General features: G+C 40.6%; 1 protein-coding gene across 2 annotated transcripts in view; it reads left to right on the top strand.

The window, feature by feature from the left end:
• Nucleotides 1-9,497: 9,497 nt before the first annotated feature.
• Nucleotides 9,498-24,956, top strand: part of LOC118393082 (homeobox protein cut-like 2) — a 133,055-nt gene continuing 117,596 nt past the window's right edge. The window contains exon 1 of one of the 2 annotated variants that reach the window (XM_052461405.1): nt 9,498-9,866. In XM_052461405.1, coding sequence (XP_052317365.1) covers nt 9,804-9,866 — 63 coding nt within the window. In that variant the 5' untranslated portion in view covers nt 9,498-9,803. The remainder of the gene's footprint in view (nt 9,867-24,956) is intronic. The other variant, XM_052461406.1, reaches the window with a different exon arrangement.

A 24,956-nucleotide genomic window follows, 5' to 3' on the forward strand; every position in this document is an offset into this window, starting at 1 on the left:
TTGGGGAGAAAACGGGGTAAAAAAACAAACAAAAAACAAAAATAATAATTCAAATTTCCTGTTGCTGCAGGATTATTTTATTGCTTCAGCAAACTGGCTCAAATTAAGATCCTACATCTGTACACACCTAATATGTAAGACTGCATTGTAAGACAGGCACACTCACAAGTCCTTCTTCAAGGTCTCCTTCCCCTCAGGATCAAAGACTTTGAAGGCATTGAGGATGGTCTCCTCTGGGTCTGCACCTAAAGGATGACAGACGGACAGACAGACAGACAGACAGACAGACAGACAGACAGACAGACAGACAGACAGACAGACAGACAGACCAATGCATCGCTTCAATTTGACAGATGGGCCAAAGCCAGATAAACCAGCTATTTATCTCAGGCTATAAGCACCGTTTCAATCAGTCATATGATCAGTGAAGCCTTTGTATGCCATCTATGTTGGTATATCATCATTGTATTGGTTGACCATTCTCACATACTTCCATTCAATACTTCCACTTATATCCTGTATATCCCACTTTATTTCATGAATTTATCTTGTACAAATGTATGTCCCTGTTTTGGTCCATGATAGTGAAAGTCTGTTGAGGGTTGATAGGGTGAGTAGGTGTACATGTATTCACATCACATACCTGCATGCTCCTGTTATGTAAGTATATATTCAGATTCAAAAGAGAATTTATCTATGTACTGCCAGTGGTGTGTCAAGGGTGTCCAACCCCCCCGAATCTGAGATCTGATAGGTCGTCTCTGAATATAATTAATAATTTTGACCAAGACCAACACCTGACAGCAAGACTCACCAATCTCACCGGAGAAAGCATCAGAGCAAGCGAAACAGCGCACCTCTGCCTTGGTATGTGTAGCCCATGTACCTGATACTGTCTGGGCTACAGATACTAAGACAGAGGGGCGCTGTTTCCCTCACTTAGATGCCTCCTCTGGTGAAATATATTCAGCTACTTGCGAATTTAAGGAAAATTATGAAACATGGCTAGACACAAATGAGAAATCATTCAAGTTAGTTTAGCTACCATTTGAACAGGGAAATGTACCTAACCTAATCTGAAGCATTTAATACATTGAACCATCATATTTATATAGAAAATAAATCCACCTTGCATTGATTAAGGTTAAAAATGTTATGGCCCTCCTAAACTGGGTCTGTGCCCCACCTTGGCCACCCCATTCAAAATGTTCTGGACAGACCACTGTGTACTGCATGTGTCTATGGTTGTGTTACTTGGCAAAATCAATGGAAAAGAAATGTAACTAGCTTCGGAGAAGCAATTTATCAAGTTGGTCTACTTACTTCTTTGAACTCGTGGATCTGGGCCTGTTCAAACATGGAGAGAACACATTGGAGTTGGCTCCCTCTGCTCTCTTCTTTGCTTTCTGTGGGCCTGGATTTAACAAACACACAGCAATTGGTACCATGATCACCTGAGATTGTTAATTTATTATTGGCTTTTTCACAAAATGAGATCATGTCAGCAAACTAAATATCTGACCGAGGTTACTATAACCTACTTAGATCATGCCAGCAAACTGGACAACTTCCGGTGAAACTGGGGGTGCATAATTCAAAGAAATATTATGGATTTTAAATATTTTGGTACATATAAGTGTCTTATATCAGCTGAAAGCTTAAATTCTTGTTAATCGAACTACACTGTCTGATTTACAGTAGATATTACAGCAAAAACATGCCATGCGATTGTTTGAGGACGGCGATCCACATAAAAATATTTTTCGACCAGCACAGGTTTCATACATTCACATATAATGATTAAATATTATTTTTGAAAATCATCCTCTGATTTATCATCCAAAGGGTCCCAGCTATAACATGTTGTGTTGTTTTGTTAGGTAAAATCCTTCTTTATATCCCCAAAAGTCTGTTTAGACTTCAACTTGCAGAGTTGTTAAACTTTGTTTCAACAAGTCAAAATACATTTCTATTTACTTCTCAGATACCCTAAAATGTAATCAAACTATAATATTTCTTTTTGAAAGAAGTATGTCCAATAGGAAACCGCTTTTGGCAGGTGCGTAATTTCTTCATGGCGTGCAAACACAGTTTTCCAAGACTGTGTCCTTATACTAAAACTTTTATTTCTTATTTGTTTTTGAAGTTACAAGCCTGAAACGTTGAACATAGACTGCTGACACCCCGTGGAAGCCATAGGAATTGCATCCAATTTACAATTTGGCCTTTCTCTTGCATTTTTAAGAGGATGGTCTCTCTCAAAAAAACAATTCTGGTTGGTTTTTCTTTGGATTTTCTCCTACCATATCTATTGGGTTATATTCTCTTACATTATTTTAACATTTCTACAAACTTCAAAGTGTTTTCTTTCCAATGGCACCAATTATATGCATATCCTGGCTTCAGGGCCTAAGCTATAGGCAGTTTACTTTGGACACGTCATTCAGGCGGAAATGGAGAAAAAAGGGATCATACCAGCAAAATAATATATCTGACCGGGTTTACTATAATCTACTTAGATCATGGCAGCAAAATAATATATCTGACCGGGTTTACTATAATCTACTTAGATCATGCCAGTAAACTAAATATCTGACCGGGTTTACTATAATCTACTTACATCATGCCAGCAAACTAAATATCTGACTAGGTTTACTATAATCTACTTAGATCATGCCAGCAAACTAAATATCTGACCGGGTTTACTACAATCTACTTAGATCATGCCAGCAAAATAAATATCTGACTAGGTTCTTATAATCTACTTAGATCATGCAAGCAAACTAAATATCTGACTTGGGTGACTATAACCTACTTACATCATGCCAGCAAACTAAATATCTGACCGGGTTTACTATGACCTACTTAGATCATGCCAGAAAACGAAATATCTGACTAGGTTTACTATAACCTACTTACATCATGCCAGCAAACTAAATATCTGACCGGGTTTACTATAACCTACTTAGATCATGGCAGCAAACTAAATATCTGACTGGGGTGACTATAACCTACTTAGATCATGCCAGCAAACTAAATATCTGACTAGGTTCTTATAATCTACTTAGATCATGCAAGCAAACTAAATATCTGACTTGGGTGACTATAACCTACTTACATCATGCCAGCAAACTAAATATCTGACCGGGTTTACTATGACCTACTTAGATCATGCCAGAAAACGAAATATCTGACTAGGTTTACTATAACCTACTTACATCATGCCAGCAAACTAAATATCTGACCGGGTTTACTATAACCTACTTAGATCATGGCAGCAAACTAAATATCTGACTGGGGTGACTATAACCTACTTAGATCATGCCAGCAAACTAAATATCTGACTGGGGTTACTATAACCCTGCACACTAAACATGATTGATGGTATAGCGCACATTTCATAATGAAGACCTGAAATACTTCTTATTTTGCAATTCAATTATTTCCATAGCCCTCTCCTCTCTGGGAGTCTATAATTAGCATGGTGAGGGAGTGGTCCTCCCGTACTCAGAGCCCCTGGATCATATGAGGGATTATGCACTGGGGCCTAGGCTTTGACAGGGTGGTGCACTGAGCCACGTTTGATTGGAGATATCTCGTGAAGCCAGGGATTACCGTGGAATCGTGAAAACAGAGCATGGGAATGCAGTCTGATGACATTACAGTGCCAGGATTGGCAGGCCTCTCTCGACAGCTGATGTCTAACAGATGCTGTGGATTAGCCCCACCAACAGTTGTGCTTCACAGCTGAAGGTCATTGTGCCAATAGGTATGTACTCATCTAAATTTAGTGAAAGATTGTCTGCGCAGAGTGGAGTTGATTTGCATTGATGATGAGTTGAGTTGATGATGATTTGATCCAGAATGGGTTGAGATGAGGATGAACACAATCGTAGACCCATGGAAAATGTTTGCACCTCATTGTTGCTCCTCAATAAACATATGCCTTACATCTTATCAGAAAGCTATCTGATGTTTGATGTCACTGGTCCCATCTCTATTCCCATCTCTAGTCCTTGCTCCAGTCCTCAGTTGTCCTCACCCCCAGATCTTCACAGAAATTGAGCTAAATCTATTAATTTGGACATTCAAAGACATCTTAACTCTTACAGCAGGTCTTTCCTGAATTTCCAGAGCAAAGTAGATAAAGAACACAAACGAAAGATTCTAATTTGTTTACACAACTTACTCCTACTTCAATTTGCCCATTCTCTCAAAGTTAGATACCAACGATCTGCTCTATGTCGGCCCAAAAAATAACAATTTCATATTCTCGATGAACAAAAAAAGCAGCTATACACCTGAGAGAGAGAAGTCATCTCAATCTCAATCTTTCTGTACATTAAATAACAAAAAAATATGAGAACTGCCAGCATCCTGTCCCCAGAGAGATACAACTAGAAGAGAACAGGAATTCCCCAACCAAATGATTCTTGACTAAAAAGCTATTTGGGATCACTTATTTCACGCAGTGAAATGCATATGGCTCTCTGAAGCTTCCTAGGATTAGATCCAGTCAAGGGGTGAGCATCTACTCACCACGTCTGTATAGTAGCTGGAAAAGGGCAAAGAGGGATCCTTGACGGTTTATAATGTGACAGGATGATCACTAGGGGGTAGATATATAGGCTACTGATACCCCACCACACCCATTGCCAACCTTCCCTACCCATACACTATAAAGGCTCCATGCCTTCTATAGGCCATGACACAGGTAAAGAGCACTAAGTATTCCCCTTCCTTTTGGACTATTGTCAGTACTTTAACTACGATTTAGAGTAACAGCCCAACACTCCATCACATTACCGAGACACTAGAATCAGATATGGCTTGAGTAGAAAGCTAGAGGTTTGACTGACAGCTCCACTTGCTGGGCTCCATCCACCAGCTGTCCCATTACATTTCCTGATGGACCATAACTATTATGATGAGAGGTGTTTCTGGGTAGCAGCTCTGTTTGGTTTAAACTTCTGAATTTTTGTCATATCGGTGACTTTCTCACGTAGCACAGGAAAAAAGCTATGGAAAATAGGGGTATGGTGCCCATTAACAATTTTCTAATTATACAGTATCCAAATTATACAGTCAAAACATTTTCCACCCAAATAGACGGTCAGTGGTGGGGTGTGTTCTTGGGGGCATTTGAATTAATTGAATATATTTTGAACATTTGATTATTCTTCATGCATTTTAGTCTTTGTAACGGAGTCACACATACTCTACATGGGAGATAGATAGATGGATGGATGGATGGATGGATGGATGGATGGATGGATGGATGGATGGATGGATGGATGGAGAAAGAGGAGAGATAAACAGAAATTGTGATACAAACAGGGTGGCTTGGATTTCAAAGTAGACAATGTGAAAATACTCCCTCACAAGGTAGTTGTTGTTGTGTCTCTTCTCAGTTCTTCACACACCCTTTTGCACAAATTCCGGGATGTCTGATGAAATAGGATATATTAGAAGGGTTAAGTCCAAGAGGCTTACTGTTTTCCCAATGTCAGAAAGACAAGCCATCCTCCTCAGTAACTGCAGCTCTTTAAAGCAGGCAGCAGAGCATGATGTGCCCTTTCTACTCATAGTGATTTTCGACTGAGGCTTATAGGCTTGTAGGTATTTGTTAACATTTACAAGACCAATAACCAGAAAATGTTACACTGAAATAAAATCAAATCAAATTTTATTGGTCACATACACGTGTTTAGCAGATGTTATTGCGGGTGTAGCGAAATGCTTGTGCTTCTAGTTCTGACAGTGCAGAAATATCTAACAATTTCACAACATATACTGTACCCAATACACACAAACCTAAGTAAGGAATTGAATTAAAAATATATAAATATATGGACGCGCTATGTCAGAGCGGCATAGACTAAGATACAGTAGAATAGTGTAGAATACAGTATATACATATGAGATGAGAAATGCAAGATATGTAAACATTATTAAAGTGACATGGCCAATGATTTCAAGTCTGTGTATGTAGGCAGCAGTGATGGCTATTTAATGGTCCGATGGCCTTGAGATAGAAGCTGTTTTTCAGACTCTTGGCCCCAGCTTTGATGGGCCTGTACTGACCTCGCCTTCTGGATGATAGCGGGGTGAACAGGCAGTGGCTCGGGTGGTTGTTGTCCTTGATGATCTTTCTGGACTTCCTGTGACATCGGGTGCTGTATGTGTCCTAGAGGGCAAGTAGTTTGCCCCCGGTGATGCGTTGTGCAGACCGTACCACGCTCAGGAGAGCCCTGCGGTTGTGGGTGGTGCAGTGTCCTTACCAGGCGGTGATACAGCCCAACAGGATGCTCTCAATTGTGCATCTGTAAAAGTTTGTGAGGGTTTTAGGTGACAAGCCAAATTTCTTCAGCCTCCTGTGATTGAAGAGGCAAAGTTGCGCCTTCTTCACTACACTGTAAAGGCTTTGTCATAACAATGGACGGTGGCAATGGAGATAACTTTAAAACACAATACTAGGTTGCCCGTGCCTTGACTTTGAAAATGATTTACCCCTGTTGGCCAGTAGGCAGTGCTAGCAGCACATTTTTTCTATGTGTCAAACCAAATTTATCTTGGCTCTTTGAAAATGAGCCACTGATACTGCACGTTTTGTAATACACCTGAATGATAAAGTTTTGCTGGCTCTTCTTCAATTTAACCATCTCTTTCTACTTGACCTACTGCATTTGATACACATGTAATAGAAGTGGAAATAAGCTGCATCTGTCAATATTGGTTGTTCATTCACTGCTCAAAAGTTGATCAAATATGTGAGATTACTCACTCAGTTGATTGATCGATATGCTTGAGAATGAAATCTGCAAGCGCCAAATTGTTCAGTCAAACTTAGACTGAAAATATATTTCCATAAAATACACAGCCCGGTGGGTTTATTGTGGCAACAACCCTGGCATGAAATTGTCTTCCATATCAACTCTGATTTGAATGTTAAGTTTCCAGATAAATCACAGCTAACTAAGATGTTATTATTTTCATATGAGGCTTGCATCTCATTGCCACCCTCGAGCAACCAATAAAACGCAATAATACTGAAACTTTTAATAAGCTTCCTTCATAATTCCCCCTAGGTGATTTATGTCTGGCAAGAGAATATGAAATTCCTCCCTTACATATGGTTCAGATAGTAATACACTTTAAGTTGCTAAAGTACAACAATATATGCATATTATTTTGTCTTTACAGACGTTTTTAAAGGGATGTCATGTATGATGGAATAAACACATAAACAGCATTATGATGCATTTCACAGTGACCTGAGTTAATTACTTTTTCCTATATTTGTGATTTCACATGGCTCCAGATTATCATGTATGTACATTTATTACGTATTTTCTTATCAATGATTTGGTAATTAAATCAAAGGATGTGTTTAATTGTAACATAGCCTACTTAGGCCTACTTTGTTTGGTCAGAATATTATTCAGTGCACGACTGTACCCTAAGAACATGTATAGCCACCAGGGGGCGCAGACAACACTAAAACAGTTCTTGTTCAAGCTTAGCTTTGCTCGGTATGCGTTGACTAGTGGAAGGAAATTATTTGTTGAAAGTGCAGAGTTGGTAAAACAACCACCTCCACCATCACCACTACAAAAATTTGAATGCAAGTCTATGGTGTACAGAGAGTCAAGTATGATGGAAAACAACTTTATTGTATATTATGGAATATGTCTGCAGCCTTCACTGGTCTTACAAATGAATGTATTTGTATTTATTTAACCTTTATTAAACTAGGAAAGTGAGTTAAGAACAAATTCTTACAAACCCCTTCATGTAAACAGAGGCCAGTTTTCCAGAGTAGTGGTGATGGACATGAATGCCTGCGTAATATATCGTCTTCGTATTTGATGTACATGTTTATTATATTATTATTATTATATATGTGTCTGTCTACCTGTGCTCTTCAAAAGTAAACTAGCACTGAAAAACACGATATCAATATGATATTCATTACATATGAATCCTTCTCTGATTCACAGGCGTTGAGTCAATGTGGAAGAGACTTTTCGGATGAATGCATTCAGATGTGCAACTGACTTAGGCATCCCCTTTCCCCTTCCTTTCCCCTGTACAGCCTCCAGATGTGATGAAACAGAAATACACACGTTTGTAATTCCTCAGATACCATATATGTACTGTTTTCACACTATAATCTTTCATTATCTAATCAAAATTAAGATCCAGTAATTGACCTCATAAACATGTTATTTGACCCCCTACGGGCACTGCTCAGAGTTGACTCTAGAGGATTTGTGTCAATTTGTCAATAATATGCATTATTTTAAGTAGGCTACTCAGTACATCCCATATGCCTTTGTTTTTACAGGTCTCATATCATCCAGTACCAGTCTGTATCCCAGATATACAATACCTAGATGTTTTCTATGCCTGCACACCCACTTTTTCTGAGACCCAGTTAACCCACCATATACCAGCCACTGTTCAATTTCAGATATCAAAGCTAGATCCAATTGCTAGAGTGATTCATTCATTCTCACATATGAACTAAGTTCTAAAATACGTTTCATATATTTTTTGAATGGATCTTTGTCATATCTAAATAATTAGTAACTAGGAATGTGTGGGAATCATTTTGCAAAGTTTAGACAGTGAAATGTTTATGAAGTTATTTCAAATTAGTTTCAAGTTTTTATAAGTCATATGTACAGGATACACATGGTATTTACTGTCCAATTAAATGCTTACATGCAGGTCCCTTCTAGACAATACAACAACAATAAGAAATAATAAAATATAAGAATTACAAATATAAAGTAAATGGCTCAGTAGAATAGAATAGTACATTTTAGCACAAGTATAAAACAGGAAGGCAACAATCTATAGTAGAATATTTACACAAAGCAGCAGCTACTCTTCCTGGGGTCCAGCAACATATTAAGGCAGTTATATTCAATTTAAAATATTACATGACATTACATTTCATAACACTTTTCACGACACATTAAGTGGGAAGGGGGGATTTTGGGGCAATAATTTGAATTGTGCAGTACTAGCAATAGTAAATAAGAGTATTGTAGCAGCAGTTGTGATATGTGTGTAGCGTCAATGTATATGTATGTATGTGTGTGTGCGCGCGCGCGCGTGTGCGCTAAGGTTTTTGTGATATTACTATTTCACATTTTGATATGGTAATGAATTAACATGATCACAAATTAAACTAGTTTTTATTCGTTCACCAGAGCAGAGCATTGCCAATGATCTGCGCCTATTTATTCAGATGAGCAGAAATCCAAAGTGCAATGGATATATAGTCTATTCACTGTTATTTGTAGCCTAAACTAATGGAGGGAGGGGTGTAAACATAAAAAGAGGTGTTCTGTGTATTTCACTATTTAGGCTACTATTATTAAGGACTGAAGATATGGACGCAACTGTTTTATACCATGGTAGACGGATTTCCATAAGCACAATATGCATAGATTACATTGTTGTTCTCCTTCCCTTTACCAGACGGTAGGCTATTGATCAACCCCTTACGTCATTATTGATAACTTTGACAAACCAAAATCAAATGCAATTTGTCCGGGTAACCGGGACTGCACAAATGCGTTGATACTATTTTTCTTTTCAAAAACACTCGCGGTCCACCAGGACATCACTTTTTTTTAACAAACACATTTGCGTTAGTTCAGTGGACTTTCTTGTGTTCGTTGCATTTTTAAAAAAGTAGAACGAGTAATCGTTAACGTTGTTTAACAAGGGAAATCCAGCCCACATATTTATTGCAGCCGCTGAAAAAAATATCTTCAATATCCCCCAAGATGGCCGCCGATGTGGGATCGATGTTTCAATATTGGAAGAAATTTGATCTACGGCGGCTTCAGGTTAGTGTTATCCTTTACCTTTTTGCTTGCATGTGTTCATAGAACATTGTATACTTTAAAATGATGGGAAATATGTTATTGTGAACGAATGGAGAAAGAAATCGGCGGTGTTGCATTGATAGTTATTAGAAATTGATCCTTTTCTGCCTTTGTTCAGTTCAATCATTGATCAGCGATGGAACGACCGTAGAGTAGCACAGGCGCTCTGTAGCCTCCGCTCTGCGTTCACCACTGGGATCAGCACCACGGACACAGACCTTATTTTATACGATTCGGTCTTTATAATGCCCATCAGTGGTGTAGACATAACGGATTGAAACTTTTTATGTCATCGTGAATCTTGCTCCAAGGACGTAACTTTTCACCAGCTTAATGTTTTATTCCATTTGTGTCATGATGGTGCGTGGTTTTACGATCTCTTTAGCGACATTTGGTTCTATTTTATTTTCTGTGTTCGATAACAATATGATCATTCGTTTTTGCTTGTAAATCAACTTTGTTTGCCACAATTAGATTGATGAAAGTTTTTTTCTTCTTCTGTTCGTCTGCTAAATAATCATCACTTATTCAAGCCATAGGCTATAGGCTACCGTTGGATAGCCTACTTGATTGACTGTTTGTTATTTCTCTTTTCGATAATAGCCCAGTCAGAAAAAACTTGACGCGTATTTATTATAGGCTGAGTCTATCAACGACGTTATCATGTAATCTATTTAGGCTGTTGTTCATTCCGGTGTTGGACGTTAAAACATATGTGTAAAATCATGATAGTCTGTTTGACTAAGGGCAATGATGTAGGATTAATGCAACGCGTGTTCAGTGAATAGTCAGACATTTGAATGAGGATTTCACAAAATAGACAGCTTATATTGAGTTGGTTATCACAAAGTTGTCAATGATCCTGTTTTACAAACTTGTCTAGTAAATTGACAAATAGTTTTACAACCTAATAGGCTACTGGTATACGACTATAGCGTTTTTTATAAACCTTTTCAATTGAATTTCTGTAAGACTTGACATCACTAAAAAGCCAGAGTGTTGACGATGTAATTCGCTTATCTGTGCGTCTCGGTACAGATGTTTATAGCCCCTTCCTCTCATCTCGAGCCGCATTGTGAGCACAAGGCTATTCGGGCAAGGACTGTTGTAATTGTATTCCTCGCTAATGTTTGTAAATCAGGCTCGGCCAGCGCAAAAGCACAGTCTCTACTGTATGATTGATGTTCTGTAATATGAGAAATGACTGGAGCATGGCAAGCCAGGTCCCGCGGAAAAGCCTGCCGAAAAGACATCGGATCTGTTCTGGGTTGTCTTGTGTGGCCGGTTGTTATTGTGCCCCCCAATCGCTGGCCTACTCATTTAATCAGTGATGCAAAGGGCGAGTTTAGCTATTATGTAGCTATAGGCTACGTCGAGATTCATTTACGTCTTTCCTCTTACAAAATAGCATGTTTTTACATAATTAATTTGCTGCAATCCTGGCATTAGTGGCCAATGCTTAGAATCAAATTGCCAACTTCTCATTTTTTCAGGTTTGAGTCGAATAAATCCATTTGCACATTACTTTTTTTCTACCTGAATGAGGCCTGACACCTCAAAATAAAGTGTTTCCAACCTAAATATCTATCAAGTCTATGATTTAACGTAGCGGGAGGCCACTGATATTCTGTTTGACAAAGTCATTCATGTTCATAATGTAACGTTGAAAATGATAACATGACTAAATTACTGTTAACTGAATAATACAATATATGACTCAAAAGAAACATCTTGAAAAATCCCAATATTGATGTCAGTCATATGTTGGAGTTTATATAGTAGGCTAAAGTGAACATTTTATAGAATCTATAGAAATTACTATAAAATTTATCTACATGGCCTTCAGGGCCTACAGCCTGAATTAAAATGGATTAAGTCGGGGGGGTTTTCTACACACAATGACAAAGTGAAAACATGTTTGCAAATTATTTGAAAATGAAATACAGAAATATCTAATTTACATAAGTATTCACACACCTGAGTCTATACATGTTAGAATCACCTTTAGCACAGATTACAGCTGTTAGTCTTTCTGGGTATGTCTCTAAATCTGGATTGTGCAATATTTGCACATTATTCTTTTCAACATTCTTCAAGCTCTGTCAAATTGGTTGTTGATCATTGCTGGACAACCATTTTCAAATGTTGTCATAGATTTTCAAGCAGATTTAAATCAAAACTGTGACTCAGGAACATTAATTGTCTTCATGGTAAGCAACTCCAGTGTAGATTTGGCCTTAGGTTATTGTTTTAGGTTATTGTCCTGCTGAAAGTGAATTCATCTCCCAGCGTGGAAAGCAGACTGAACCAGGTTTTCCTCTAGGATTTTGCCTGTGCTTAGCTCCATTCAGTTTATTTTTTGTCCTTAACTATTACAAGAATACCCATAACATGACGCAGCCAGATATTATGCTTGAAAATATGGCGAGTGGCACTCAGTAGTGTGCTGTATTGGATTTTCCCCAAACATCACACTTTGTATTCAGGCATATTCATAATTGCTTTGTCACATTATTTTCAATATTACTTTAATGCCTTGTTGCAGACAGGATGCATGTTTAGGAATATTTGTATTCTGTACAGGCTTCATTATTTTCGCTCTGTCAATTAGGTTAGTATTGTGGAGTAACAACAATGTTGTTGATCCATTCTCAGTTTTCTGAACACCATTGGCCTCATAGTGAAATCCCTTCCCCTCCGGCAACAGAGTTAGGAAGGACACCTGTATCTGTGTAGTGACTGGGTGTTTTGATATACCATCCAAAGTGTACTTAATAACTTCACCATGCTCAAAGGGATATTCAGTGTCTGTTTTATTTTTAATCTACCAATCGGTGCCCTTCCTTGCGAGGCATTGGAAAACCTCCCTGGTCTTTGTGGTTAAATCTGTGTTTGAAATTCACTGCTCGTTTGAGGGACCTTTTACAGATAATTGTATGTCTGGGGTACAGAGATATGAGCTAGTCATTCAAAAACCATGTTAAACACTATTATTGCATGAGTGCATGCAACTTATTATGTGGCTTGTTAAGCAAATATTTACTCCTGAACTTATTTAGGCTTTCCATAAGAAAGTGGTTGAATACTTATTGACTCAAGACATTTCAGCTTTTCATTTTTAATTAATTTGTGTGTGAACTTGATTTCTGTGGTAGAATAGTCAGAGATGGCTGATTCACCCCGAACCTAACGAAAAGAGAACAGGTAAAGTGAGCATTGAGGTGGAGTGACCTTGGTTCCTGCTGGCCGAAAGGTCACACGGCCATTGCCAGTGTAATCATTCACCCCAGCCAGATGGCATTTCCGTGGGCGACCATGGAAAGGACGGGTCAGGAGATGTCCTGCTGGGCCCAAGCCAAGTCTTAGCCAATAGCGAGAACGCCCAGGAATCAGGATATCATTCAGCCAGTAGGGAGCATTCTCAGACCCAGGTGACAAAAAGGTGAGGTCAGACTACAAGAGGACACAGTTTACGAAGTTATTACATTGTAATAACATTGTTTATTGTTTTCACAATATAAAGCACACTTTAGCTATCCAAAATATCATAGAGGAAACATCATGTGTTTAGAAGATAATTTTTTAAAGTAATCAACCTTCATCAGGTACATTTTGAAGTGTAACGCAATGTGTTTTATCAGATTTCCAGGTAACCTTGTCCAAATGTAGACACCAACTATAGCTTCAAATCATTACTGTGCTCCCAGTTTATATAAAATACATTTGAGAATCCTCCTGTTGTCTTATAGTGATGGAATGCTGTATTCATTATATATGGTTTAAAAGCAATGCACTTATTTGATGGTATTTTCCAGACCCACACATCTCCATACTCTTCTCTCCATCATTCTCTGAGGCAGTGAGTTTAGATCAGGAACGAAAGGCTGTGATTGTATACATTTAGCATGACTCAGGCGATCCCGTGTCAGCTCTAATCCACAGACAGAGACAACAGTATTGCCAAACAGTGAAATTGCTTTGCAGCCTGTGAGCCTGGCTGCCGCTGCTACCAGCCTGCTCTCTCTGTGTGCCGTTTGCCGGCTGCTCCCGCCCCCCTAAACCCAACCCTGCAATCTCAAATTGGCTGTGAAAACGGGTCTCTCATTCCCTTTCATTCATGCTTTAATAGATTTGTTTCTCGTTATTGTTTTTGTCACATAAGGCCCTACCATCATTTCATAATTTACCGGAAATGCCAGGTCTAGGGCACTATAGGGTTGAGGGTTAGGGTTTGTGTCCTGAGAAAGCTTTGTCCAATATGACTGAGTGATCTATAAAGGAGGAGAGGGGGAAATAGCTCTAGAGGCAGCCATTGATAGCCTCAACCACAAACAGCATGGGCAACCCAGGGAGGCAGCATGGGTGGAGACAGAGCCCCAGGGTATGAAATAGGAAAATGCACACACAGACCGACACGCTCATGCACACACATACACGCTTGTGGACACGTACCTCCTCCATAGGGTACATATTAATCACATAAGGACAGCCATACTCATACATGCACATGTAATGCAAACATGTAGATTGTCTTAATTGACTCACTCCCACATACAAACGTATGCAGAGTCAGAGATGGATACCAAGGTGACCTAAATTTATACTTGAGTAAAGAGAAGATAGGTCCATCCGTTTAGACCTGCAATCTCCTCTTTGACAGACCTTTCCAAACCAAGCCACAGTGGATTAAGCATGGTTTTTAGAAGCAGTGGGACTGAAGCTGCAGCCTCATCACCACAGGTCTGTGTTGCATCCATGCCCTGCTAGATAAACATTCTTCAAACATGCTTTCACACCTCCTCAATGGGAGATAACGGACGGGTTACGTCTGCCATGGTCTCATTTACCATAAGCCCCTTCTTATTCTTTGACAGTGAGAAGGACCGGAAATAAGAAAGGAGAGAGCTTTTACAGAACTAGCTGGGGTAAATTGAGTTGTGAAATCCAGGAGCCACAACCCGGGTATATAAAACGCAGGCAACATTAGAGAGAGAAGTGAAACAGACTTCAGCATTAAGCTGTTTAACCTCTCTGTGTAGCATTAGTGGTAGAGACTTCAAAGCAGATGCTTCATCGTTTGGAGCGGAATTACAAATGGGTTTAGAGACAGCTACGGTGAGCATTCACACAGAAAGAGTAGACCTGTCATTATTGTCAGCTTAATCACTTTGACCTTCCTTCGAGCAGATTTCCATACCCATCCGCATTCGTTTTTACCTCATTCATGCCCCTGTTCGCAGGATAAGTACTGCAGTTTGATATGGGTGTGTGATGATGTCTTTGTAATGATGATGAGTTCTTGCGTTCACAGAACTAGTCATAGGCTTTCTTCTTTGAACAGTGTGAGAACATTTCTAACAAGGATATGCATTGAGATATTGTTTAAGAAACATGGATTCGTTTTTGATCATCTGTTTATGACCCTCTGTATTCTTCTCAGGTGTCTCACCCTCTGATTTAGCATTCAGCCTTACCTAAATGTCCTATCCAAAGCCTCCACCCCTATTTTGATGCAGTAATCCCTCTTGGTAGTTGACAGTGCTTCATTGCAAAAGGCATGCACTATTTCACAGTCCTGTTTTTTATTTGTTTATTCTGCTGCCCCTAGGCTGAAGCAATTGCTTTGCAGGAGTAAATAACCAGCTTTAACAAAACTTCAGGGACACATTAGTCTGCAGGATGAAGGTTCCATGGCGGCAGGCTCCTCTTCCACAGCAGTTGGCCAGGCAGGCAGGCCAGGGGAGATTCAGCGGGAGAGGTAGTGGCTCATCGGTATGGGTATAAAGCGGTGTCCCTTCTCCCTGCTGGCAGCCAGTCTCCTGCCCAGTGAGTCCATATTGAGTTGTGTATCTCTACAGCGGCCGCTCTTTATTTGTTTTGATTGTCTGACAACACTGCAGACGTATTGAGCACCAGCCTTTCTTGTTCATTTTACTGAGCTTACATTGAATCCCCTCCATTTTCCTCCCTTTTCTCTATCTTTCTCATCCCTCTTCCAGCCTTTCTCTGCTGTATTTGGCAGGGCTTCAGTGGCTGTAATTCATCCCCCTATTGTCCATTTTGTTCTCAGGGATAAAAGGAGACCCTGGTTTTTGTGTGAGCGCTTGGCTTTGTATGTTGTATGATGTGTGGTGAGGATGCTAGCAGGCCTGTTCTGTTGTGCAGTGGAGGTGTGGATAGTGTGGAGGGTGCTCCTGGGCCCCTAAGCTCTTGACGTCAATGCCTCCCTGCTCTTCTCAAGGGTCTGTGGGGATCCCTGGTGGTCTTATGTGTCATTACTCAGAGTGTTTACTAGAAAGGAGGAATATGGTGGACTCTACGTTGCACACCTTTCTAGGGCCCATTTGTCCTCATTTTAACAGAAGACGGAAGAGAAAATATGGCCCCTTTATTTCTGTGTTAAAAAAAATAAAATCAAAACAGCTTTTCTAAGCAGATGTCCTCTGTTTTATCAAAATGATACAAAAGGTGTGTTACAATAAAAACCGATGAATCAGGCTTGTTATTTTAGCCAGTCCTGTCTTTGTTCAGCTGCTATCACGCTCCAGAGAGAGAAGAGAGAGCAAGTCTATCTCTCCATCCAGACCACTGTTTCCCTGCCATCGCTACTGCTCTTGTCATATCTCTTCTTTGGTAACTTCTGCATCTTTTCAACACCATAAGGAAAATGCATTTCTCTTGTCTCTGTACTTCCAGCTAAATAAAAGCTGAAAGGATAGTTCGGTATTTTGAAATAGTAGTTTTGCGAGTCAATGCTAACTAGCATTAGCGCAATGACTGGAAGTCTTGCTAGTTAGCAGTTAGCAACTTCCTTCAAACTAACACATTTCTTTAGGTTGTGGTAACATGGTGGGGACATGACAAAAGATATGTTCCCAAAACAAAAAAACTGTCCAGTTGTGCTGATGATTACAATGTTTGTATTAGGTTGAAAAAATAATCCCCTGACGTTGCAAGAATGTTCCCAGAACACATTTTTTAATGTTATTTTATTGTTCCTTTAGGTTGTGGGAACATAGGAACATTGTGGGGACATTACAAGAGATAGGTTCCCAAAACACAAAATCTGATGATGACATTCTTACAATGGTTGTATCAAGCTTAGGAGGTTGGCGGCACCTTAATTGGGGAGGATGGGCTCGTGGTAATGGCTGGAGCAGAAAGAGTGGAATGGTGGAGTGGGATCCCTGGAGTGGGATCCCTGGAGTGGGATCCCTGGAGTGGGATCCCTGGAGTTGTTACACTGCGCCTGCTGGGATGAAACTAACACAACTATAAAGCTGTTTACACCTTTACTCTGACTTCCAGGTTCTGGTCTTTGTCTAGAAAAAGAAGTATCCTTTATTATTTCTTACTCGACAACTGTTTTTTATACACTGTAAAGTCTGGCTGTTTTGATTTTTATTAGTAGCCTACAGGGCTTGAAGATGGCAGATCGCAGGTTCAATCCTACTTGATTACCATTCTTTTAAAAAGCTCCAGGGACAGTACCCGTATAAAATATAATCATGTAAGAAGATTGAAATGCCATTTCTTTAAATCAATACATCAATATTAGCAGAACAATGCAGCAATGTGTTTAGAACTACTCCCATTATTGTTGAAGTATGTTTTTAGAACAATTCTGGATCGTCATAACCTTAATACTTTTATAAGTGTCTTGCAGGAACGCTTCTTGTTTGTTGTTATAGGTGTTAGTTGTAATATCTTAAACATGAACGGAATATTCTGGGAACTTCTATTTCTCCAGCACTTTATTGCTGGAGTATGTTCAGGGAATGTTATTAGAACCATCATAATGTCACACTATAACTTTACGAGACCATTGTAGGAATATTCCCTGCTTGTTGTTATGTGTGTTTTGAATAACATATCCATCAACATTAGCAGAACGTTCCTGTCATGTTTCCTCAGAACCACATCTATTGCTCCCACATTTTGTTGCGTCAGTATGAACATTACCAGAACATTATGTAATTACATTCCCTGGCAACCTAATGAGATAGTTAGGGGAATGTTCTGTGGTCTTTTTTACAGATGTTGTGACCAACATTTTAGTGAATGTTAGGATATTCCAAGGATATTGAATAAACTATTTTTATATTTGGCGAACAAAAACATTCTTTGAATGTTTGGGACGTTATCATCCAAACGTTATCATCCAAAACTAGAACTTAATGGGAATGTTAGCTAATGTTCTGGGAATGTTCCCAGATTGCTGGGTATGTTCTGAGGGATGAGAGAGCAATGTCGCAGTAATCAGTTCTGCCCCCACATAGCCATGCTCCCCTCTCCCCATTCCTCACGCCTCCGTTTCCATGCAAACGCTTATTTTGGAATCACAACTGATGGCATCCTTCTGTTGTCACTTTCTAATTTATGTTGATGGCGGAGGACGTTGGGGTATTGATTGTGTGTTGCAACTGTGTTCGCAGCTCTGTAATGTAGGCCCTGAGGCAGGCCTCTCTTTTTGCTAGTCTCAAGGTGGCTCCTGAACTCTCTAATCTTAATTAAATATGCACTTTTTCATGGCAACAGGGTCACTGTTTTTGCATTATAATGTGGTCACAGAATCCCCCTCGTCAGTTGAAAGAAAAGGACTGTTTAGGCATTTTGAATTGTAATTTTTAAAAAATAAAGGAGAAAAAGAACAAAGAGCTGAATTAAATCGCTCCTTTTCAATTTCCCTTGTTAGTCTCTTACTGCATTCTCCTATAGTTTTTCCCTTTTTTCCAGATTAATTTTATGATAATTTTTTCCCCTCTCTCTCTTCTTGGCTGTTTTCCCCAGACAGGTTCTACAGTGTTTTAGAGGGGATGGATTTAATTGCTCTGTGGGGATTGGTTGGCTGTGCCGGGCTCGGCTGTTTAATTAGTGTACCCTGCCGGGATTGGTTTAATGCTTCATGATCTTGAAATTGTCTGATTGTTCAGCCCTCTGGGGACTCTCTCTGCCTACGTAGGCCAGAAGGTTTAGCTAAACGTTGCTCTAGGCTTCTACAGGATGGGACTGGAGGAAGAAAACCCAGAAGAGAAGAGCAGGAATAGGGAGGCAAAGATGGCGGATAAATTAAGATAGTTCACTCAGGCTGTTTACCATTTTTTTTAAATTGTAAGTTCCTGTCTACTTCAGGGGGTGGCTCTCCCATAAACACCAATGCGATAGCAGCTGGGTCTGGTCTATGTAGTTCATTGACTTCCATTGAAACAGAAAAATGTGGGCGTGTGATGTCTCTAGGGAGGTTTAAACCTGAGGGCCAGCGCCTATATTATGACACACCATTGGACCAGTGGATTGCTGAATAGGGCAGCATTTAAAGTGCATCCCTTACCCTAGGTGCTCTCTCTCCTCACATCAGGAGTTGTAGCTTTAGGCAGCATGACTGTCTTTGCACAGAGGATGAGTTCATGTTGCTCTCAAATTGCATGCCTGTGGATGAATGTTAAATATAGCACATGCTCATTAGCCATAGCCATATTACACACAAAACATCTTGTGATTTGCATATTTCCAACTGGTTTGCAATTCTTGTGTATAAAATGATTATTTAGAACACATTTGACATTGGTTGTTGCATTTTGTTGACTTCTGTTTTCACAGTGTTTTGAATGTTCATAGTGCATCTCCCCCACCTTGTTTTCTCATGACATCCCCATCAGGAGAGCCCATGTGGATCTCTAAGTTATGTGCATAGTCAGTCACCTTGAGGGACGGAGCTGTGGAAATTACATTTGTGTAAATAAGAGAGGGGTGTGTGTGTCTGTGTGTCCTCTCTACCCTGCCATGGGATGCCCTTGGTTTGGTTCAATCATGGCAGAGATGTTGACCTCAACAGTAAATGTGCTTGGCATCAGATGCTGGATAAGCAGAGAGCAGTGGTGGGGAGTGGGAGTACATATGCCTATTGAAGGCTAAACTCATTCCGCCTCATCAGACCTATCGAGCACACTCTCTCTTAAAGAACCCAACCTTCAAGTTCATCAATCTATTTTGGATGATATTATAAATATGCTTCTTTAACCCTAGCCTGGACTTGATTATCTTTTTGTCCTCTCAATTGACGATGGCTTGGTGCTTGGGTATACTGTTGATTACTTTTCACCAGTTTGTAAATCGGAATTTACTCCCCTCTCTGTCGATGCTACTTTGCCTAGATGTGTTTTGCTGTTGTTGATTGGCTTGTCTCTGGACTACACAGGAGGTTGTGCTCTCCTGTGCCTGTTTTTCCTGTAGTGCTTATCCCTTAGATAGATTGGGCGGATGCACTACATACAGGTCTGGGCATCTCCAGTCCTCGGGGCCTGATTGGTGTCACACTTTCCCCCCCATCCCTAGCAAACACACCTGATTTAAACTAATTGCATTTTTAACTGAAGATCATGATTAGTTGATTATTTGAGTCAGGTGTGTTAGCTGGGGCTGGGGCAAAAATGTGACACCAATCAGGCCCCCGATTGTAGTTGCCCAGGTCTGCGTGACACAACATGATCACCAAGGTGATAGAAGAACTCATGGCAACAGAGCGGTTGCCAAGAGTGTTCCCCACCCTTGTGCCTTAACCTCTCAGGGAGAGATGCCCTGATTACTGAATGACTCTCTGCCCGAGGATGCTGGTGGAAGGAGCTATAGGAGAACAGGCTCATTGTAATGGCTGGAATGGAATAAATGGAATGGTATCAAACATATGGAAACCACATGTTTGACAGCGTTCCATTTATTCCATTCCAGCCATTACAATGAGCCCAACCTCCTTTAGCTCCTCCCTCAAGTCTCCACTGTTCTCTACCGTGGTGGAGGTGCCACTGTAGTGGTTTTAGTTGTCTGTGTGATGATAAGGGGGTAAGTGTATGTAGTCACTAATCAAGGGGGCTCTGGAGGCGAGCTTAGAATTCCTCCAAGTGATTGTGAATTGAAGAGGTATCCCCTCCTTTGATGTATTCAGTTGTTTATGATATGGAGTGAACTCTCTGTCTTCACCTGAGGGATTTTCTATTTAGTTAGCATGTTGTGGTAGACAGCGCCATCAAAACATATAGCAAATCCCAGTACATATCACCAGCAGCCGAGATGGTCATTGTTTCATTTGGTTTATGTGGTGGTTGAAATATGGATGCACCCAGTGTAACCATGTGTGGATCCATGGCGAAAGTCAATTACACCAGCTTATTACAAATGCCCCCAAAGAGTTAATGTTCTGGCACTAGTTTTCCTTTAGAGATAAAAATATTAGTGGACCCCGGCCACACCCCCATAGCCTTTTGGGAAGGGTGTGAGCCCAGCGTCCGTCTAGACGTGCGACATCATTAACCCGCTGTGACCTCAGCCACTGATGAATTCTCTCTTACATCCCCTGCAGCCCTACGCTACGGCCCCTCCTCCCTCCACGGGTGACTCCGCTGGGACCCAGGGCTCCTCTGGACAGGCCATTAGAGCCACTACCCCTTTCTGCCACGCATAAATAGACAAGGTGGCCGTAGCCTCTGCTAGACTACTGAATAATTCAGGGCGTCTGGGCTGTGTCTGGTCCCAGGGCGCTAGGGGACGGGTGCTGCTGGGGTGCTGTGTGGAGGTGCAGGGGTTAATAACAGGTCTGTGTCAGCTGCTACCCCACCACCACCTCCACTCCACCTTATCCCACATATGAAAGAATCCTGTTCAGTTGATTAGAATTTTCTAAATGGATCAATTTTTAATCAGTGGAGCATCTGACTACGTTCAATATAATTGTCACTGGGAAGACAGTTGCCAGACAGCTGTCTTTATTTACAGAAATGTTTTTTTTTCTGTATGCAGATCCAGAGACAGGAACCATCTAAGTCAGGCTACTGCACCACTGCAGTCATGGGTCCGTCTTGCCTGAGCTTTGGCCTTTTGATACTTATCTGTAAGAGCAAAATTGTTATATTCAGGTCCCAGCAAATCCTCCTCATCCCAGTCTTTCCATATTGTGGGTGTCTACTTCTGTAGGAACACAGTAGTGGACAGTTACTGTTATGTCTGTGTTAGTCCAATAGAGAGGGCCTTATCATAGCTGCCTTGGCTTTCTCTCTCCCATTTGCATGCGCATAAACGTTGAGTAGTAGTGAGGAGCCAGTGAACTAGCTGTAATACTGCCATGAAATTTTCATAGGGCCATGGGGAGACTCTAACATGTTAAATAATGAGAGGCCTATAAACCCTACGTTCAGTGCCCACTCCACAACAGCTGTCAGGATCTAGTTATGACTCAATATCTGCAGAGAAATATGAGGTGTTTTTCATTTCCTTTGATCTGTTATTATCACTCCTCTTTTCTCAACTGCCCTCATACTGTCTCTGTGTGTCTCTGTGTGTCTCTGTGTGTCTCTGTGTGTCTCTGTGTGTCTCTGTGTGTCTCTGTGTCTAAGGATGCTTCAGCATTTTGATCAGGTGTACAAAATATTCTTTGTATGTCCTTTTATTATTATCCACAATTTGCTACTCATAGTAGATGTGGTAGTAATATGTAGTAATATGGTTTTGTACAAAGTTACACAAAAGGGTGGCAGGTAGCCTAGCGGTTAAGAGAGTTGGGCCAGTAACCGAAAAGTCGCTGGTTCAAATCCCCGAGCAAGGCACTTAAGCAAGGCACTTAACAGTTAATTGCACCTGCAAGTTGCTCTGGAAAAGAATATCTGCTAAATGACTAAAATGTAGTTGGTGTCACTTTAAAAATGCCTTTCTTACTGATTTGGGAAGATGTTTGTGTCTTTGTGCCATGATGCCAAAAGGGTTCATTTCCTCCATTTGCTCTCTGATTATACAACTGTGGAATCTGGGCTAGCTTTTGAATTCCACGCTGATTGCATGCCTGTAGCAAACACACTCTCTGAGTTTTTCTTTTCAAGCCTCCTTTAAAACCTCCTAACGTTGTACTTTTTTTTGCCAATATTGAGACCCCATTTACTGAAATAGACAAATGCACGATATGTGTTTTTGATGTAGGGTCTGAAACAGACATTTAAAAATGTAACCTTAGGAAAGGTATGTGACATACAGTCTGTTCATTGTGCACTGTATTTTGAATGGATCTCTCAAGCCTGTTTAATATACTGACTATCAATTAGATTGTCAACTCCTATTTGTATACATTCTAGAGCACACTGTCCCACTGGGCAAAAACTGGTTGAATTCAATGTCATTTCATTCAAAAAAGTCTGACGGCCTCCTGTGGTCCCAGGCTCTGTCACAGCCGGCCGCGACCGGGAGGTCCATGAGGCGACGCACAATTGGCTTAGCGTCGTCCAGGTTAGGGAGGGTTTGGCCGGTAGGGATATCCTTGTCTCATCGCTCACTAGTGACTCCTGTGCACGGTGTTTCCTCTGACACATTGGTGCGGCTGGCTTCCGGGTTGGATGCGCGCTGTGTTAAGAAGCATTGCGGCTTGGTTGGGTTGTGTATCGGAGGACGCATGACTTTCGACCTTCGTCTCTCCCGAGCCCGTATGGGAGTTGTAGCGATGAGACAAGATAGTAACTATTAACAATTGGATACCACGAAAAGGGGGGTAAAATTTAAAATTTAAAAAAGAAAGTCTGATGACTTTGAATCAGTGTGGAAAACTGCTTGCATTTGCAGAAAGTCATCAACTTAAGGGAATTTCGTCATTTTTTTTCACCCAACTTTGAACCTAAATCCAATGACATGGTGACATTGTTGGTTGATTTCACTTTGAATTCACGTACTTTACAATTCAACCAAATGTAAATCAAACTAAACGTTGAACTAATGTCTGTGCCCAGTGGGGTGTCTCTTCCCACCACGTCACTGTTCATGTTTAGTTCCTCTCTTGTGCACCAGCAGTGTCTCTATTGTCTGCTTGTCTGCTTAATATGCAAAGGCAGTCATTCAGGGAGTCATTTTGGACCAGTGTAAACGAACTAGCCACAATGATTAGCTTGGGCTGGGAAGCAAGTGTCCATCAGTGCATCTAAATTTATTTTGAACTCATCAACCCTCACTGCACTGGCCCTGAGACTGAAATGACAGAGCATTCTTCAGACATTACCATGAGTGTGAAAATAAAAGTGAATGTACTCCAAAGCGATATTTCCATGCTTATTTCATGCATGGATTAATAGTCCATTGAATGGCATCTGTATTTTTAATAAATGCATGTACTGTATTATGCTTTTTATGGTGGGATTGATTCATTGATTACACATCATTTTACCAGTAAAAAGCATTTACACAAAGATACAAACACAGTACATTGTCATAACAACAGCATGTAAAAGCATTAGACAGCCACAAACCACCTGACCCTCTATCTTGCCAATGGTGGCGTTTTTTTCATAATATTGGAAAGAGGAGCCGGTGCTTGACTTTACGAAAAGTACATTTGTCTGAATTTACACAACCTATAAACAGTCAGTTTTGTTAGTTTGCATTCATATGCAAGCAAAGCGTGCTTCGGGGTGGCAGCATCAACGTCTCCAAGGAAATATCAGCATCATTTATTGGAACCTTTTTTTATCTTCAGTTCAATAGGAGGAGTCTGAGGGACTATCTGGAGGAGTCTGAGGGACTATCTGGAGGAGTCTGAGGGACTATCTGGAGGAGTCTGAGGGACTATCTGGAGGAGTCTGAGGGACTATCTGGAGGAGTCTGAGGGACTATCTGGAGGAGTCTGAGGGACTATCTGGAGGAGTCTGAGGGACTATCTGGAGGAGGTGGAGCCTCGCTTGGCATCAGCCTCAATGACGAGCTCTTATTTACCGTCCAGATCTATGACTCATTTTATGTACCTAATCGTAAGGCACTGAAATTTATCAGAGGGAATGGGCCAGTGGGGAATACCCCAGGAGACACACTGATTGACCCCCCTTTGGAAAAGGTAGATACTGTAAATTACAATATGTTTACTACATGGGCATCTTTGGAGAAATTGACTCAACTCTGTATTCAAGAAGACATAAGATAAAGGTCTAAGACCACCTAACTAGCCTAAAGTATCATGCTCAATTCAATAAATGCTAGCAAGGGTTAAGAGAACCTGCCACCTGCTCCATTTTGGTTCACTGGTTTGGTGTA

The sequence above is a fragment of the Oncorhynchus keta genome, chromosome 14, assembly GCF_023373465.1.
Source record: "Oncorhynchus keta strain PuntledgeMale-10-30-2019 chromosome 14, Oket_V2, whole genome shotgun sequence".
In the NCBI taxonomy this organism is placed as follows: domain Eukaryota; kingdom Metazoa; phylum Chordata; class Actinopteri; order Salmoniformes; family Salmonidae; genus Oncorhynchus; species Oncorhynchus keta.